The 18,486-nt window shown below is 37.4% G+C and overlaps 1 protein-coding gene across 1 annotated transcript in view; it reads left to right on the top strand.

The window, feature by feature from the left end:
• The window catches only part of USF3 (upstream transcription factor family member 3), a 46,395-nt gene that overhangs the window by 9,155 nt on the left and 18,754 nt on the right, over positions 1-18,486 (top strand). The window contains exons 2-5 of the mRNA XM_087818168.1: positions 10,296-10,420; positions 12,050-12,114; positions 13,393-13,421; positions 15,548-15,630. Of these exons, the coding sequence (XP_087674294.1) occupies positions 10,412-10,420; positions 12,050-12,114; positions 13,393-13,421; positions 15,548-15,630 (186 nt within the window). The 5' untranslated portion in view covers positions 10,296-10,411. The remainder of the gene's footprint in view (positions 1-10,295; positions 10,421-12,049; positions 12,115-13,392; positions 13,422-15,547; positions 15,631-18,486) is intronic.

Here is an 18,486-nt window from a genome sequence, read left to right as displayed (position 1 = left end):
CGGTTTCAGTTCCAGCCAAGGGCGAGTACCTCGGTTGCAGGCTCTATCCCCAGCCCTGGTCAGGGTGGGTGTGGGAGGCAGCCAGTCGATGTGTCTCTCTCACATTGATGTTTCTCTCTCTCTCTCTCTCCTCCTCCCTCCTGCCCCTCCCTTCCCCCTTCCCCTCCCTCTCCCCCTCCCTCTCCCTTCCACGCTCTCTGAAAAGTAATGGAAAAAATATCCTTGGGTGAGGATTAAAAAAAAACAAAACAAAAAAATTGTAGCTGTGTGGTGACGGGTGTTTAACTAGACTTTGTGGTGATCCTTTCACAGTATGTACAAATATCGAATCATTATGTTGTGCACCTGAAACTAATATAATGTATGTCAATTATGTCTCAAAAATAATTTTTTATACAAACAGGTTACTTATGTAGTTTAAAAATAAAAATTTTAACTGTATTCAGGAAATTATGCTTTTGGCTTATTTCCTATTCTTGAGATATAGTTAGACTCAGCTTCATAGTGGAAGCTCCGGTAGCAGGATTTCATTATTTCATATTCTTACATGTGTCATAGTATTTGACGGTTGGCATTACGAACCTCCATGACATTGTGCCAAGCATAAAAGGTGACATATTGACAGGAAGGAACCAACAGACATTGTTAAAGGATGTAAGATTTCTTTAATGGCAAAAGAGATTAGAACTGATAGCAGTTACACAAAATAGAACTGACAGCACAGCGTGCTCATAATCAACTCCTCAGGTTCCCACCAAGGTGGAAAGCAGCTGCTGAAACCACATACACAGAGGAAGGATTCCTTTGGGTGCTAAAAGCACCCCATGCCATCCCTGCATTATAGTACAGGTATGTCAAGATTTAATGAGTTGAACCTGGTAGGCCAGGTAATAGGACATTCTAGGTAGAGGATTATTAACTTAAAATGCTGGAGAAGAAAATGCAAATAACAGCTCCTATATCAAAATACAGAGAGCAAAGATGCCTAAAGCACGAAATAAGATGATAGAAATTAGTATATATATAGATCTGTGTATATATGTGATATTAAAACATAAATGCTGTAATCACAGTTTTGAATATTTAATGACATGGAGAAATGCACACCTTTAGTAAAAAGCAAAATACAATGCTGCTTATGGTCTAACATTTGTAAAAAATCAGGTGTGTGTAGAAAAAAATCCACAAGGAAATCCATAAAAATGTTAACATTGATTCTTGTGTACTCTAGTGCAGTGGTATGATTGAAAGTAGTTTTCATTTTTTCTTTATGCCTTCCTTTGTTTTCTAGGCCTATGTTACTTTTATTGTAAGGAAAAAACTGTTAAAGCAAGGTGATCAAAATAAGTAGAGATCTTTTTGTTACAGAGTGTAAAATGGACTGGTGGTATATCTGTAACCCAGACCAGGGATTTAAGCTTAGTTGTGTTATAATGACTGTGGACCATATTCTAGTTTAGTAGGTAAATCATTTTGATTGGAGAGGACTAAGGCTTTACTAGGGACCTCATATAAAGAGAGAGAACACATTCAAAAACTGGTCAGCGTGGCTCAGTTGGTTGAGTGTCGTCCCATGCACTTAAAGGTCAGTGGTTCAATTCCCTGTCAGGGCACATACCCAGGTTGCAGGGTCCATCCCCCGTTAGGGTGTGTGCAGGAGGCAGCCGATCAATGTTTCTCTCTCACATTGATGTTTCTCTTCCTGTTCCTTCCTCCCTTTTGTAGTCATTTCATAGAACATTTATTTATTTATTTATTTTTTTAATTTTATTTTTGATTAAAATATCACAGATGTCCCTTTTTCTCCCCAGTGACTCATTCCATCCCATCCCACCCCCGTCCCCAGTCCCTCTCCCCACCATTGTCCGTGTCCTTGGGTTGTGCATATATGCATATAAATTCTTTGGTTACTCTCATAGAACATTTTAAATAATTGTAAAATACATTGGAATATATTAAACAGCAGCCAAATAGAATTAAATATAGAGGTTGAAAAGATCTTCCTCAAACCATGGACAAAAAGTTTCTTAAGCAATGTGTCAAAAAATATTTTCAATTAAGATACTTTAATTCGCCCGGCCGGGCGTGGCTCAGTGGTTGTCGACCTAGGATCCAGGTGATCAGGGTTCGATTCCCAGTCAGGGCACATGCCCAGGTTGCAGGCTCGATCAATGACTCCCTCATCATTGATGTCTCTCTCTTTCTCTCTCCCCCTCCTTTCCTCTCTCTGAAATCAATAAAGATATGTTAAAAAAAAAAAAGATACTTTAATTCTAACTTGAAAATTTTATGATAAGGTTTAGGTTTTTCATTGTATCTAAAGATACTATTTAAATTAACCTTTACCACTAATATGCTTCCTGGTGAGAAGAAAACACAATTTACCACTGAGCAGTTAGTGTTTTACCCTAAATAAATGCCAGTGCTTATTTTTGGTGGCTTCACATTTTCTCTGTATTAGGGAAATTGGGGATGGTTGGTAACTAAATAAAAATTTGAAATTGTATGCTGAAAGAAAGCAGATGTGTAAACCGATGAAAACATGAGTGAGTAGAGAATTTCAGCTTACCCACTGAGACTTCTATCAAAGGTTTCTGTGGGCTTTTTTTAGCAGCCTGTTTGAGATATAATTCATAAACCATAATGTTTACCCATTTAAAATGTAAATCAGTGGTTTTTAGTATATTTGGGGAGTTGTGCCACCATCATCATAATCTAATTTTAGAATATTTCATCATCCCCCAAAGAACTACATGCTCTCTTCCCCACCATTAGCAGTCAGTCCCCATTCTCCTCAGCCCCAGGTAACCACTAACCTACTTTCTGCCTCTATGGATTAGCCTGTTCTAGACATTTCATATAAATGGAATAATATAATATGTGACCTTTTGTGTCAGGCTTCTTTCACTTAGCATAATATTTCCAAGGATTATCCATTCTGTGGCATGTAGCAGTATTTCATTTCTTCTTATTGCTGAATAGTATTCCATTGTGTGGATATACCACATTTTATTTTTCATTCATCATTGGATAGAAATTTGGCTTGCTTCAACTCTCTGGCTATTATTATTGATGTTACAAACACTCACATACAAGTTTTCATGTAAACATGTGTTTTCAGTTATCTTGGGTGTATATCTAGGTGGAACTGCTGGATCATAATAACTCTGTTTAACATTTTGAGGAACTGCCGAACTGTTTTCCAAAGTGACACAGCATTTTCCATTCCTCCCAGCCGTGTATGATGTAGTCACATGCTTTTGAATAGTACATATTTTTTCCAGCTATATTGAGGTATGATTGACAAATAAAAATTGTATATATTTGCCCTAGCTGGTTTGGCTCAGTGTTGGGCCGTGGACTGAAGAGTCCCAGGTTCAGTTCTGGCCAACCGCATGTGCCTCGGTTGCAGGCTGAATCTGGCCCCATCAGGGCTCATGTGGGAGGCAACCAGTTGATTGATGTGTCTCTCTCACATTGATGTTTCTCCCCCCCCCCCCCCCCCCCACTCTCTGAAAAACAATGGAAAAAATATCCTTGGGTGAGGATTTAAGAAAAAAAAATTGAATATGTTTAAGGTTACAACATGATGATTTAATATAAGTATATATGGTGAAATGCTTACCACAATCAATCTAATTAACTCATCCATCACTTCACACAATTACCTTCTATGGTGAGAACACTTAAGATCTCTCTTAGCAAGTTTCAAATATACAATACCTTATTATTATCTGTAGTCACCATGTTCTAATTAGATCTTCAGCACTTATCTTATAACCGAACATTTGTACCCTTTGGCCAGCCTTGTCCCATTCCTCCCAGTCCCTATCCCTGGTAACCACCATTCCAACCTCTGTTGCTATGAGCTTGAATTTTTCATTTTCCAAATACAGTATAAGCGAGATCATAAAGTATTTGTTTTTCTGCATTCTGACTTTGTCACTGAGCATCATGTCCTCTAGCCTGATCCATATTGTCACAAATTCCTTTTTTTTTAAAACAACAACATATCTTTATTGATTTCAGAGAGAGGACAGGAGAGGGAGAGAGAGAGAGAGAGAAACACCAATTACGAGAGTCATTGATCGAGCCTGCAACCCAGGCATGTGCCCTGACCAGGAATCGAACCCCGATTGCCTGGATCCTAGGTCGACGCTCAACTGCTGAGCCACACCTAGCAGGGCACAAATTCCTTTTTTTTTTTAATCCTCGCCAGAGGATATGTTTTCCATTGCTTTTCAGAGAAAGTGGAAGGGAGAGAGAGAGTGACATCGATGTGAGAGAGACATGTAGACTGGTTGCTTCCCACACACACCCCGACCAGGGCCGGGGATCAAGCCTGCAACTGAGGTATGGGCCCTTGAGAGGAACTGAACCTGGGACCCTTCAGTCCACAGGCCGACATTCTACTGAGCCAAACTGGCCAGGGCACAATTTCCTTTTTTAAAAGGCTTAATAATATCTCATATTTTTATCCACTTATGTAGAATATATTTTTTTATCCATATATCTGTCAATGGACACTTAGGTTATTTCTATATCTTGGCTACTGTGAATAATGCTGCAATGATGGGAGTACAGATATCTCTTTGAGATAGTGATTTTATTTCCTTTGGGTATATACCCAGAAGTGTGATTGCTAGATCATATGGTAGTTCTATTTTTTAAAATTAATTAATCAAAAAATATCTTTATTGATTTCAGAGAGAGGAAGGGAGAGGGAGAGAGAAACATCAATGATGAGAGAGTCATCATTGATCTGCTGCCTTCTGCATACACCCTGCTGGGGATTGAGCCCATATCCTGGGCATGTGCCCTGACCCAGAATCGAACTGTGACCTCCTGGATCCTAGGTCAGTGCTCAACCCCTGAGCTACACCTGACCGAGCACTGGTGACATCTTATATAGCTGTAGGACAGTATCAAAACCAGGAAGCTGGCATTCATGAACTAATTTTTTAATTCATTTTTTACTTATTTTTTCCATTCCCGTGCTCTCTAATACAGCAGCCACATGTATCAATTTAATTTAAATTACTTAAAATTATATAAAATTAAAAATTTAATTACATGGCCTCACTAGCCACATTTCAAGCACTTAAATATTACTAGTGGTGACCATGTGGATAGAACAGATACAGAGTATTTCCATTTCTCCAAGTTCCTTTGTATCGCCCTGATCTAGACTGCATTCTTCTTGAGGGCAGACCTGCCTTATTTATCTTTAGTTTTTCATCTTTTCTTTTGTTTAAAATATGTCTTTATTGTTTTTTAGAGGAAGAGGGGGAGGAGAGGGAGAGAGAGAGACATCTATGTGAGAGAGGAACTTTGATTGGTTACCTCCTGCATGCAGCCCTGGGCATGTGCCCTGACCGGGAATCAAACTGGTGACCTTTTGGTACACAGGATGGTGACACTCAGCCAACTGAGCCACACTGACTAGGACTGCCTTATTCATCTTTATATTTACCTTTCCTGGGCAGTGTGGGTACTCAATCCATGCTTGAATGATTGACTAGTCCTACTTCCTTGTTTTACATGTGCTAAAACTTAGACCCTAAGTTATAGTAAATAAAATATCTAGCTATTGAGTAGTGAAGCTAGAAAAAGAGCTCAGGTTTTTTAATTCCAAGTTCACTGCTCTGATATGGACCTTAATTTTGTGAACTCATCAATTTGTGTCAGTTTTAGAAGAAGGAGTATTAAACTAATAATACCTTTCAAACTTTAGGGTCATATGAATCAACTAGGAAGCCTGTTAGAACTTCATATTCCTGGACCTTTCCCTCCCATGAATCTTACTCAGTAGGTCTGCGGTGGGGTGTAGGAATCTATATTTTAAATATATACTTAATCAAGACTGTGTGGTAGTAGTGTAAGGATAGATCAAAAGAGAGCAACAGAATAGTGAATCTAGAAATGGAACCACACTTATGGCCATTTGATTTTACACAAAGATGCTATTAAGGAAAGGAAATCTTTTCAACCATTGGTGTTGGAACAACTAAATATCCATATGGGAAAAAAAGTACTCTGACTCCTACCTCACACCATAAGTAATATGGATTATTGACCTAAATATGATAATTATTAATTAATTATACACTTTCTAGAATATCTTTCATAGGAGAATGTCTTGGGCATGGGTAAGGTTTTTTGGATAGGACACCAAAGGGAATAATAAGAGAAAAAATTGATGTTAAGCTTTATCAAGAACTTTTGCTCACTAAAAGACACAATTAAGAAAATGCATAGGCAGGCCATATAATTGGAGAAAATATTTGCAAAATATATTTGAGACAAAGGATAGGAATCCAGAAGATATAAATAACTCAATATATAAAGACTTTCTGTAAATCAACAATAAAAAGATGAGCAATCTAATTTAAAAATTGACAAAAGTTATGAGCGGACAAAAGAAGATCTACAAATGGACTTAATAAGCACATAAAAATGTAGTATTATTAGTCATCAAGAAATTAAAATTAAACTGTACATTATATACCCACCAGAATGGCTAAAATTAATAGTCTGACAAAACCCAGTGTTAATGAGGCTATGGAGCAAACAGAAATCTACATTGTGGGTGGGAGTGTGTGTTAAATGTTCTTGTATAAGTCTTTTTGTGGATATAGTCTTTCATTTCTCTTGGGTAAATACCAAGGGGTGGAACTGCAGGGCGTGTGATAAGCAATTCTACTCCCAGATATTTGGCCAAGAGAAGTGAAAGACTATATCCACAAAAAGACTTATACAAGAATGTTCATGGATAGTAGCTTCCTTCAGAATAGCCAAAACATGGAAATAGTACATCAACAGAAAAATGCATAAACAAACTTTTAAGTTCACACAATGTTACATATTCCTACTCAGCAATAAGAAAGTTACAAACTATCAGGTGAATTTTAAAAATGTTATGCCCAGTGAGACCTTGACAAAATACAATTTTCAATTAATACATTCTGAAGTTCTACGTTTAAAAAAAGCAATGAGAACACTGGTTACCTCTGTGGGAGGAGGGGAAGGAAAGGATTAGGAAGTCATGAGAGAACTTTTCTCTGGTGATATACTTTGATAGGGTTGGATTACACAGGTGTGTGCATTTGTCAGAACACTTTAGATTTATGCATTTTATTATGTGTAAGCTTTACCTCAAGAGGAAAAAAAGTTTTAAAGATGTGATTTTAGGCCCTGGCTGGGTAGCTCAGTTGGTTAGAGCGTTGTCCTGGTATGCCAAGGTTTCAGGTTGTATCCTGGGTAGGGCATATACAAGAAACAAACTATGAATGCATAAATAAATGGAAAAACAAAATTGTCCCCCCCCCCCTTCTCCCTCTCCCTCTTCCTTCCTCCCTCCCCCTCACTCTCTCTAAAATAAATAAAATAAAGACCACACTTTGAGAACCATTGGGTATGACTAATTTTCAGAAATAATCCTTTCTTACCATGAAAAAGAATTCATGGATTACTAATGTAACATTTTGAAGTCTTTCTTTAAAAATTCATGACACTGTCAATGTAAGAATGTCCAAACCTGCAGAGAATTTTTATGAGGTCATTTGATCCACACTGAGGACATGCCAGGAAGCAAGATCACAAACACTGGATATTGATAGTTTTGCAGTTTCTTTTATATATTTGGGATTAAGGAGGGAACATCAGAACATTATGTGAAGGTGGGAAAAAGCAAGGCAGGGAACCTCTGATAAGATTACTTTATAGTGAACAGATTATGTGCTCCCTTTAGGGTGGTTACTTTTCAGAGGGGTCTGGAAGAGAGGATTGCTCATGGCATTCCCAAGGTGTGTTACTCTAGATTCCCAAGAGCAACGGACAGGCTTTGTTTAAGGCAAAGGTAAACCTTTTATAGGCCTGGGCTGTGATTGCCCACATGACCTGCACAGTTAGGAATTTATAATGAGATCACCCTGTGAAGTTCCTTTTTGTTGATTGAGTACAGAGCCCCCCCTTTGTCCACAGCACTTTAAATATTAAAAAAGAATTTTTTTTTTAATCTTTACTGGAGAATATTTTTTCCATTGCTTTTCAGAAAGAGTAGAAGGGAGAGAGAGACAGACATCCATGTGAGAGAGACACATTGATTGGTTGCCTCCCGCACACCCCTGAAAGGGGGAAGGCAGGATTGAGCCAGCAACCAAGGTACGTGCCCTTGACTGGAATTGAACCCAAGACACTTCAGTCTGTGGGCTGACTCTCTAACCACTGAGCAAAACTAGGTAGGGCTTTACCTATTTTAAAGGATATATTTTTATATAGTTATATAAATACTGTATGAAAAGTGTCACTTCCTTATTAGAAGATTAATAAGTGGACAAAGGTTTGTGACAATATTATATAGTTCCTTATGCCAACAAGTATTTTTTGCTTTTTTAAGGTGAAAGATTTATACGATCTGAAGAGAAACCAGAGTATTTTTTTTTTTTTTAAATATATCTTTATTGATTTCAGAGAGAGGAAGGGAGGGAGAGAGAGAGATAGAAACATCAATGATGAGAGAGTCATTGATCAGCTGCCTCCTGCACTGCCCGGACTGGGAATCGAACTTTGATCTCCTGGATCCCAGGTCAATGCTCAACCGCTGAGCCATGCCCGGCTGGGCCAAATGTTCTTATTTAACGTCAGGAATCCAATTTTAATATCAGTAGGATTTGGACTTGGAAATTAGTTTGTATTGAATGAGATGTAATTGAATTGGTTAAAATATTGGTTCGAGATGGATATTTATAGTAATGTTTAGTAAACTGGATGTTTTTAATTTGCAGTTATATACCTTTTTCAGCTGAGCTGCTGGCTTTCACCATAGTGCAATGAATGCGTTTAACTTATATGATAGGCCTTTAGTGTCATTTGCGTTAAATGACACTAGGTGTTTAGAAAATTAGAACTTGTACTTCATGTTTCTTAATTGTAGCATGAATCTGCAAATTTTTAAAAATGCTACTGGAGAGCAACTGGAACTTGATACTAATGATTAAATGTTGACTCACGGGTATGAGGCAAATCTGACCTTACTGGTTTGTAGATAAAATTACGTGGTCAGCTGTCGGGCCGCATTCCAAATAATCTCTCCTACAATAGGATATTAGTCAGATGCCTGAAATTTCACCAATTAAAAATATTTGCCTGTTTCTAAGTTTTATTGATGAGAATCATTTGGAGCACTTATTAAATTTTGGGAACCCCCCTCTTAGAGATTGGAATTCTTGCTTACAGACTGGTTCAGTGGGTCTGGGATGGGCTGAGAATTTATTTGTATTTTTAATGAGTACCTTCTGATAATTCTTATCAAGAATGTTTAGGAAGCATTGCCCTAGAGCTAAGTTTCTCAAACATTTTTGTTTAAAAAAAAAAATGAAGGGGCTGGGGGGAAGGAAAAAAAGAAAAAGAAAAACCACCTAGAGACCTGGTTGAAAATACAGATTCTTGGGCTCTACTCAGTGCTTCTCATTCATCTGGGATGAGCCCCCAAATCGACACGTTTTTAGAGTCGTGTTTCCTGAGAGGAAAGGTTATGTGATATGAACCTCGAGAAGGGATTGATCTGCTGAGATGGACTCCCCAGTGTCTACTGAGGGCCCAGATTTTATGAAAATAAGAGTCTAATAGCCATGAGTGAGACCTGCCCTGTTCAATCAGAACTGCACAATTTGGATACTTCATTTACATAAAATGGACCTAATGGAAACCTGGGTGGGAACTTTCGCTATAAAAAAAAACACCACGGCCTTTCCTTTATATTGGTGGTCACAATTTAGGTTGCTACCTGAATCTGTCTTCTGGGTGGCAGCTCTTTTTGCTTAAATAAATGCTTGTAATTATTTATTACAGCCCAAAATTAATTTTGGTTTACAGAGCTCATGCAATGCACAGGTCTGAGTGTGGTCTTGCTGTCTTCCTGTCTTCCTAGTGTCACTCCCTTAGTGGAAGGTCCTTGAGTAAATTTTGAGTCACTCTGACCAGAGAGAAGGGGGGATTGAAGGAAAGATAATTAAGGACAGGCCTTAGTGTAAGAGCTAGGTGGAGGACAAGGAGAACCTGGGGGATAGTGAGCATGCCTACGGGAAAGGAGAGAATCACCTGGGCTCCCACCGTCCAGTAGCTGCAGTACTACCCTCTCTGTGTGGGTGGAGCATGGGTAAGCCATAGGAAAGTGACTTTTGAAAGCAACTACATTTATTACCTTGCAAGTGAAAATCTGCCTGCATGCCATAGATCGCCAGTTCTTGTTTTACGTGCTGCTATAAACATTTATTGATTTTTCTCTTGTGTAGTAAGAAGAAAACATAACTTATAGACCATCTTCTGGCAGAAGATGATAGATTTGGATCATAAACGGGAGGCGTTAGAAGCCAGGAATCAAAAGTGAAGAAATTCTGCAAGCCCTTGCATGAGAAAGGTGACGGATTTATTTTCTCACGTGTCCCACATTATCATTATATGGTCATCTAATGTGAGTGTGTTGCTTTTAGGCGGATATGTACCTTCACAAGTGTTACGGAGAGGTGGAATAAGCTGCTGAAAGTGGGTCTTAAGCACACATTTCTCCCCATACTGCTTCTGTCAGCATTCCTGTCATCACCTTCTCTGCATTTACTTCTGCTTATTTCCCAGGACCCTTCGCCTCCTTCCCGGGCTAAGGCCTTCACCTGAAATACCTCATTAATGTTCATAGCTAACATTTATTGAATTCTTACTGCTAGGCACCTGTGCTGTTGTCCTCTCCCTGCATTCTTTCCTTCCTTTCTTGAAATGACCCAGTGATCTAGATACTGTGATTATGATCCATTTTGTAGATGAAACATGTCGAGATTACAAGAGGTTATATAACTTGCTTAGGACCCCACAGCTAGGAAATGGCAGAACCAGATTTTATGGTTGTGCTGACTTCTGAGTCCATACTTGCTGCCTTCTTTCTCTCTTAGAAAACTGGTGAACCACGCTTGTGTGTTCTCCAGTGTCCCAGAACAGGTAGGCCAACATGACAGACGACCTCTTTTGAAAGGTTGTCCATTCCTGAGATTTAAAAGCAGTTAGGTTTTCATTACAGAATATTTGAAAATCAGAAAAGAGAGAGAAATCACCTCATATTGCTGGCCTTATATGACTATGATTAATATTTTAATGTATTTGCTTTCAGGCTTTTTTTGGCACATGTGTATATTTTCTTACAGTATATACATTCTTTACTATCTTGACATTTTAAATATAAATAGAATTTTCATATTCATACTCAGAGTTTAGTGACTCTCAAATGATAACATAAGACTTCTAGTGGTTTGAAATGAAAGAAGCCTAGTAAATGAGTGAATGAATGCTTGCTTCCATGTATGGAATATTACATGCTTATCTGCTTGTCACTTTGTTTATTCTGTGTTCAGAGAGGGGGGGGGTCCATTGTTCTAGTTTAAATTTTGTGTCACAAACAAACAGTATCGTGAACAAAGAACATACTCTCCTAACTCAAGTATATTTTACCTGTCTTTCTAGGTCTTGCTCAAATCCACATCCCCTTTAAGCTTTTCTTGATTTCCAGGCCCTTAGTGGTATTTCTCTCTGCCAGACTTCTCGAGCACTTTCTGGCTACACCTCACATTTGATGTTCATCTTATTCTCTATCTGCTAGATATGATATCTTTGTCCCTTTTTCTATCCCCAACACTTAAACCAGTGCTTTTTTCATGATGTCATTTATTTTTTTAGCATTTGGTATTTGAGCCAAGTTGCTATATATATATATATTTTTTTAATATGTCTTTATTGATTTTAGAGAGAGGAAGGGAGAGAGATAGATAGAAACGTCAACAATGAGTTATTGATCGCCTGCCTCCCACATGCCCCCCACTGGGGATCAAGCCCACAACCTGGGCATGTGCCCTGACCAGGAATTATACCGCGGTCTTCTGGATCATAGGTCGATGCTCAGCCACTGAGCCATGCCAGCCGGGCTGAACCAAGTTGCTATTAATCAGTTTCCCTGAGATACTAGAATGATTTTAAACTTACTGTGTCTTTCCATGCCTTGTAGGCTCCTGTCATTGTAACCATGCCAGAAATGACAGAGAATGAGACTCCTACAAAACGGCAGCACAGGTATGTAGCCACAGTTCAAAAATAATATAGTTTCAGAAGATAAGCAGAATTAGTCCCCGCTTTGTTAAATAAGTAGTCATTACTCTTCTAAAATATGTGGATAAATAGAAAAAGGTTTATGGAAAGGGGTACATAGTTAAAATTTACCTGCCCTCATTCTATCAGCAGTGTGAAAAGTATAATACCAAATCTATTCTAAATGTTTAATTTCTCCTGAAAATTTTACTTCTATACAGGATTAGTCTTTGTAGATCCTGAGTTCACTGAGGCTGAAGTCAGTCTGAATACACAGTTTGTGACATTAGAAACCATTAATGCCAATATGCATAGCAGTTCAATATTATTTCTAGTTCTTTATATACCCCCCTTCTGGATTTCTAGCATTTTGTCCAGTGTTTCTGCTTGGAATTACATGGTCAATGCTTCCATTAGTATTAAAATCACAATTATCTTTTCTTATCCAGTAACTGTTAGAGAATGTTAATGTATTGAGAAATGGTACCTGAAAGGGAAAATCAGTGTTTTTAGTAGATTAGGTTTTAAGAAAATTTAAGCAAAAGATGACTGAAATGCCAATTGTCAGTGCAGTTGCTGGTGGCTGCCATACTTCCCTCGCTGGGGATTTCCTGGCTCCTCTCTACTGTTGCTTTACACACTCACCTCAACCTCAGCCTGGGTGCCAGGGCAAGAAGTCACCTACTTGGCACATCACTTTGAGAGTTGACTAGCTCCTTAATTACATTTTTCAAATAATTTTCAGTGATTTATTTACTTCCTGACCAGTGGCTTGTGGGTATGGAAGAATAAAGAATGGTAGTTACTTAAAAAAATTGTGGGTTCTAAATTTATATTGATGTATCTGCAGTTAAGTTTTCATACCGTAATACAGTGATACCTCAGTTTTCAAATGTCTCTGTTGACAAACATTTCAGTTTACGAACACCATAAACCTGGAAGTAAGTGCTTCGGTTTTCAAACACACCTCGGAAGTCGAACATGTCACACAGCTTCCGCTGAGTGCAAGATCTGAGGTCTAGCTGTCGGCTGTTGACCCCTCGGTTTTCCAATGTTTCAGAACTCGAATGGTCTTCTGGAACGGATTGCATTAGAAAACCGAGGTACCACTGTATATATTAAGAAAATTTTTCTTCAGATAGTTCTTATTGATACAACAAATGCAAATTCATAAAATTTATTTTTATGGTTCTCAAAATATAAATTGGTGAAAATGTTTTTCTATTATTTTCATGTTCCTTTTATCTCCACTTTTTGTTTCAGAAAGAAAAACCGGGAGACACACAATGCAGGTAGAAACAATTTAAATTTTATTTGTTAAAATTTTTGCATTCAAAATGAGATTATATTGCAGTTTATTATAATATTTTATGCTATAAGTATAAAATCATTATTCATTCATTGTAGGAAAGTATTTCTGTATTGATTGTAATTGACCAAACACCCCTGCAGCTCATGAAGATGGCTTATCATCTTCTGATTTATTGTCTATTTAGATAATTTAAGGATTACTATACCCCTGGAGCCAGTGTTTTAAGTGATTTCACTCACTCAGTGATTTTAGTATTTTGAGTGATTCTAGATATACTTTTCCCAAATAGAACAGAGAGTGTATGACTTTGCAGAAATTCCAGAGGGTCCTGGCTGCCTAGAGGAACGGGGAAGAGATGAGCAGCAGGCAGTAGATCTTAAAGCTATTTGAAATGTGAACAGTCTTTTTTTTTTTTAAATATATCTTTATTGATTTCAGAGAGAGGAAAGGAGAGAGAGAGAGAGATAGAAACATCAATGATGAGAGAGTCATTGATCGGCTGCAGCCCATAACCCGGGCATGTGCCCTGACCGGGAATCGAACCCTAATCGCCTGGATCCTAGGTCGATGCTCAACCGCTGAGCCACGCCCAGCCTGGCTGAAATGTGAACAGTCTTAAGTCAAGTTGTGGAGTCCTCAATTATAGGAAGAAGTGTAGAAAATAAATATTAAATTTTATCTCAAACATTAAAATTATAGGCCAAAGCCAGATAAACATTTATAGAAGAAATTGTGCATATATGTATAATTTTGTACATCTTATAACATTTATTTTCCATCATGGACTTCACTGAGATCTAAGAAGAATTTTTAAGTTAATCTCTATTACCTATATTATAAATGATATATTCCTTTCCTTAAGGACCCTGGGGAAAATTTTATCTATGGAGAGATGTGTTGAAAACTGGTGGAATATTGCAGTTCCCCATAAGGAAGTTGACCACCTTTGAATTCCCCTTTATCACTGTGGATAGAGTCTTACTGTTTTGGGTTTTTTTTTTACCTCTACGCATTAAAAATTCCACTCCTAGGTAACAAAAAATACTATTGTTAGAGAATTCAGAAGAAAGGTGAACTATACTTTATTGCTTTGTTTTTTGTGGGCTTTTTTTTTTTGGCCATATGAATTAAATCTAATCTGTTTTGGCTATCTGACCTAAATGTTTTAGTGGAGTTAGCTGTCACATGGTACTATAAATATGTTCTGATAGCAGTTTATTGAGAGTGATAAGATGTCATTGAAAAGGGTGTCCTTATAGTTAGATTATGAAGCAAAAAGTATATATTTTTCAAAACAAGACCTACCTATGCTACAATCTGAAAGATCATTCTTTTAGAAGCACTGGAATCTTTTGTTAGACAGGAAGGTTTTAGAAAACTTTCTAACAGTAAGTAAGCCAGACTAATGTTTCTACTAATAGTATCTTAAAGATCATCTCTTGTATCCTCTTGACCTTTCTATACAACTTTTAAAGTTGTAGCACATAAACCTGGAACATTTCTTAGTTCATTGAGAAGTTGTCAGTTACTAAGTCTCTTGGATGGGAATAATCTTATGGGCCAAAGTGAACAGCCCAGACCCCATAGAAAAGACCAAACCATTGCCATTTCTTGTCTATTTTAAGTTATAACTAATAGCTCTTTTTGTTCCACAGATGTCGTCTAGTCATCCTAAAAGGTGTTTTAAGGTTCTTTAATCTGTTTAGGAAGGTTTCATTTGTCCATCTGCTATAAAGAGGCAACTTTCTAGTAATGTAGCTTATTAGTGGTTTCTTGAAATTTGGTTATGAAAATCTCTAGTAATTACCTGAAATACAATACGATAATTGCCTAACAGTAATGTAATATTAGCAATTTCTGTTTATAATTTGAATTTAGTTATTATAGATTTCATTCTTTAAAGTGCTAATAAAAGTATTGCCTATATCAGTTTTCATAACACTAGACTTAATATATGACATTCTTAGAAATCTTATTATAGTTAGTCTCAGTAGATACTATTTGATAATATTTTCTTAGGTTTTTCTTTGCCTAAAATTTCTTTACCTAGGGAGAATGAAGCAATTTGGCTGTAGGTTTGATAAATGGATTTTTTCCCCTCTCTAGTGGAGAGGCATAGGAAGAAAAAAATCAATGCTGGGATTAACAGAATAGGAGAGCTGATCCCATGTTCCCCTGCGCTGAAGCAGGTAAGAAGTCCACTCATTTTTATTCATAACTTGTGAACAGATAATTCCCTGTTGTTTCTGTGCTCACAATGATTATTTTTGTTGCCTGTCATGAATAGTTTTTTGGAGTTAATAATTGCCTCATAATTTTTAATTTGCTTTTTTTCTGTATAGCTATGCTTAATTCTTCCCATACTCCCAACAGTCTTCTGGTATAGTTTTCTATATGATCAAATGGATCATATCATTTCTGGAGCTTTAGGATCTCAAATTACTCAGTCCCATGATTACATTTATATGTGTGCAGCTGTATTTACAAGGCATTTATTTTCTGCCAATCATGTTCTTTACTATCTTAAATTCTTACTTAGAATCTTCTAAGGATCTCTTCTTTATTTTGTTCTCAACGTCCTATCAACCTCCACTTAAATCTCAGTTTACTAAAACTGACAGTTTTCCCTAAGGAAGATAGTTTTTTGTTTCTTCTGGTAATGAGCATAAAGTATGCTCGCTGAAAACAAAACAAATTAATAGAAATGGAAACAATATGGAAAGCATAAAAAAGTTTAAAAAATAAATTGACATCCCACTCCCAAAGTTATAATCACTATTAAAAGTGTTGTTCTACACCTTTTTAGACATTGCTTTGTGAATATATCTGTGTAGCTTTATAACCTGCTTTGTATTTTCACTCAGTGGTACACAGTAGACTTGGTTGTAGATACCTCCTCATGTGTTCTCCTAACATTTTAATAGTTATATAGTATTGAAACCAGACATAGTGGGTCCGGGCTGCCTATCGCTACTTCAGCCAGTTAAGTAGAGACAAGGTTGAATCATTTGAGCATTTATTCCAATATTGCCTGCAAAATGGGAGAGCAGAGGGATTCGTTCACATAAAATCTGCTCTACCCTCCTTCCCCCATGAGCCAATTCCTTATATTGGGTAGAAGGGCAAAGATTACATGGGGAAGTGGGCAAAAAGGAGTAAGAATGGATATAATGGTTAACAAGTTATAGGAAATGCAGGCTGGAGGTTACAAAAGGTTGGGGCGCCTGCAGGTGGAGGCGATGCAGGCTGGGGGTGTGCAAAAATGGTGGAGCACCTCTGGGACCCCTATATTTCTGCAACAAGGTTGTTAATCTTTCCATAATGATAGGCAGTTAAGGAGAATGGATCACATTCCAAATGATTAATATTTCTTATAACTATAGCTAACAGTCATGATCAACGGAGCATGATCAACATTTCTGCCCCCAACAGTATTCCATTGTAATGGGATATCATAATTTGTGTTAGCCTTGTTTTTAATCTTTATTTTTATTATTGACACTATTACAGATGTCCCCGTTCCCTCCTCCCAGCCCTGTGTTAATGTTTTTTAATTTTAAAAAAAAATATATCTTGCCAGGCTGGGCGTGGCTCAGCGGTTGAGCATTGACCTAGGATCCAGGAGGTCAGGGTTCGATTCCGGGTCAGGGCACATGCCCGGGTTGTAGGCTCGATCCCCAGTCCAGGGCGTGCCGGAGGCAGCCAGTCAATGACTCTCATCACTGATGTTTCTATCTCTTTCTCTCTCCCTTCCTCTCTCTGAAATCAATAAAGAGATATTTAAAATAAAAATAAAAAATATATCTTTATTGATTTCGGAGAGAGGAGGGGAGAGGGAGAGAGAGACAGAAACATCAATGACAAGAGAGTCATCGACTGGCTGCCTCCTGCATGCCCCCCCGCTGGGAATCGAGCCCACAGCCCAGGCATGTGCCCTGATTGGGAGCCAAACCTTGACCTCCTGGATCATAGATCGATGCTCAACCACTGAGCCATGCTGTCTGGGGCCGTGTTATTAATCTTTTTAAGTTAATTTTTTTTGGTATTGCAGTATCTCATGGTTTTTATTAGCATTTCCCTGAATCTAAAGATGTTTGAAACTAGTTTGAAAAACCATTATTGTTTTATGTGTTAATTAAGTATTTTTATGTTCCCTTTTCATGTAGTACCTAGTTTTTGACCCATTTTTCTAGTGAGTTTTCTTTCTTAAAAAAATTTTTTATTGAATTTATTGGGGTGACATTGGTTAATACAATTGTATTTTTAATCAAATTGATATATGCAAAAATTAATATATACACACAGCAAATAGCACTAAAAAGCTGAAAACAACAAACATTAGTCTCCTGTCTACTGCTTCTCAATTCTAATGTAGCTCCTTAGAGACAATTATTCTCAGCTGCTTCTGGTATTTACCTTTCTATTTCAAAATAACAAGCTTATATTATTATATCTTATTTTCTGTTTTACATATATCTATTGATTTCCTATTATGCTTCTCCTTTGGCTCCCCCTTCTCTAATCCTCCCAATATAATTCTGCAGCTTTTTTTAATCTTTACCCGATGATAGGTGTATTGATTTGAGAGAGAGAGAGAGAGAAACATGGATGTGAGAGAGAAACATAGATCAGTTGCCTCCTGTACACACCCCGACCTGGGATGGACTCTGAAACCTAGGTATATGACCTGACCTGGAATGGAACCTGAAACCTTTTGGTGTGAGATGACACTCTAATCAACTAAGCCACCCAGCCAGGGCTCTACTACTACTTTTGATTAAATTGGCATTCATTTTTTATATTATTAAGATCATCTAAGTATTGTTTATAGTTGAGCCAAGAAGTGCACTATATTATGTTTCATTTTATATGTAACTTTTGTTTTTTTGGAGTCAATAATTGCCTCATTGTTTTACATTTGCTTAATTTTCTATATACCTCTCTTTAATTTTTTCCACACTACTAACAGTCTCTTAGTACAGTTTCTACATGGTCAAATGTACCATATAGTTTCCATTTTCCCTTTTTTTCCTTTGAAACACTAC

The sequence above is a fragment of the Miniopterus natalensis genome, chromosome 6 (genome assembly GCF_054644295.1).
Source record: "Miniopterus natalensis isolate mMinNat1 chromosome 6, mMinNat1.hap1, whole genome shotgun sequence".
Lineage (NCBI taxonomy): Eukaryota > Metazoa > Chordata > Mammalia > Chiroptera > Miniopteridae > Miniopterus > Miniopterus natalensis.
Note: the sequence above shows the minus strand (reverse complement) of the source record. Positions and strands in the feature narration are given on the sequence as shown.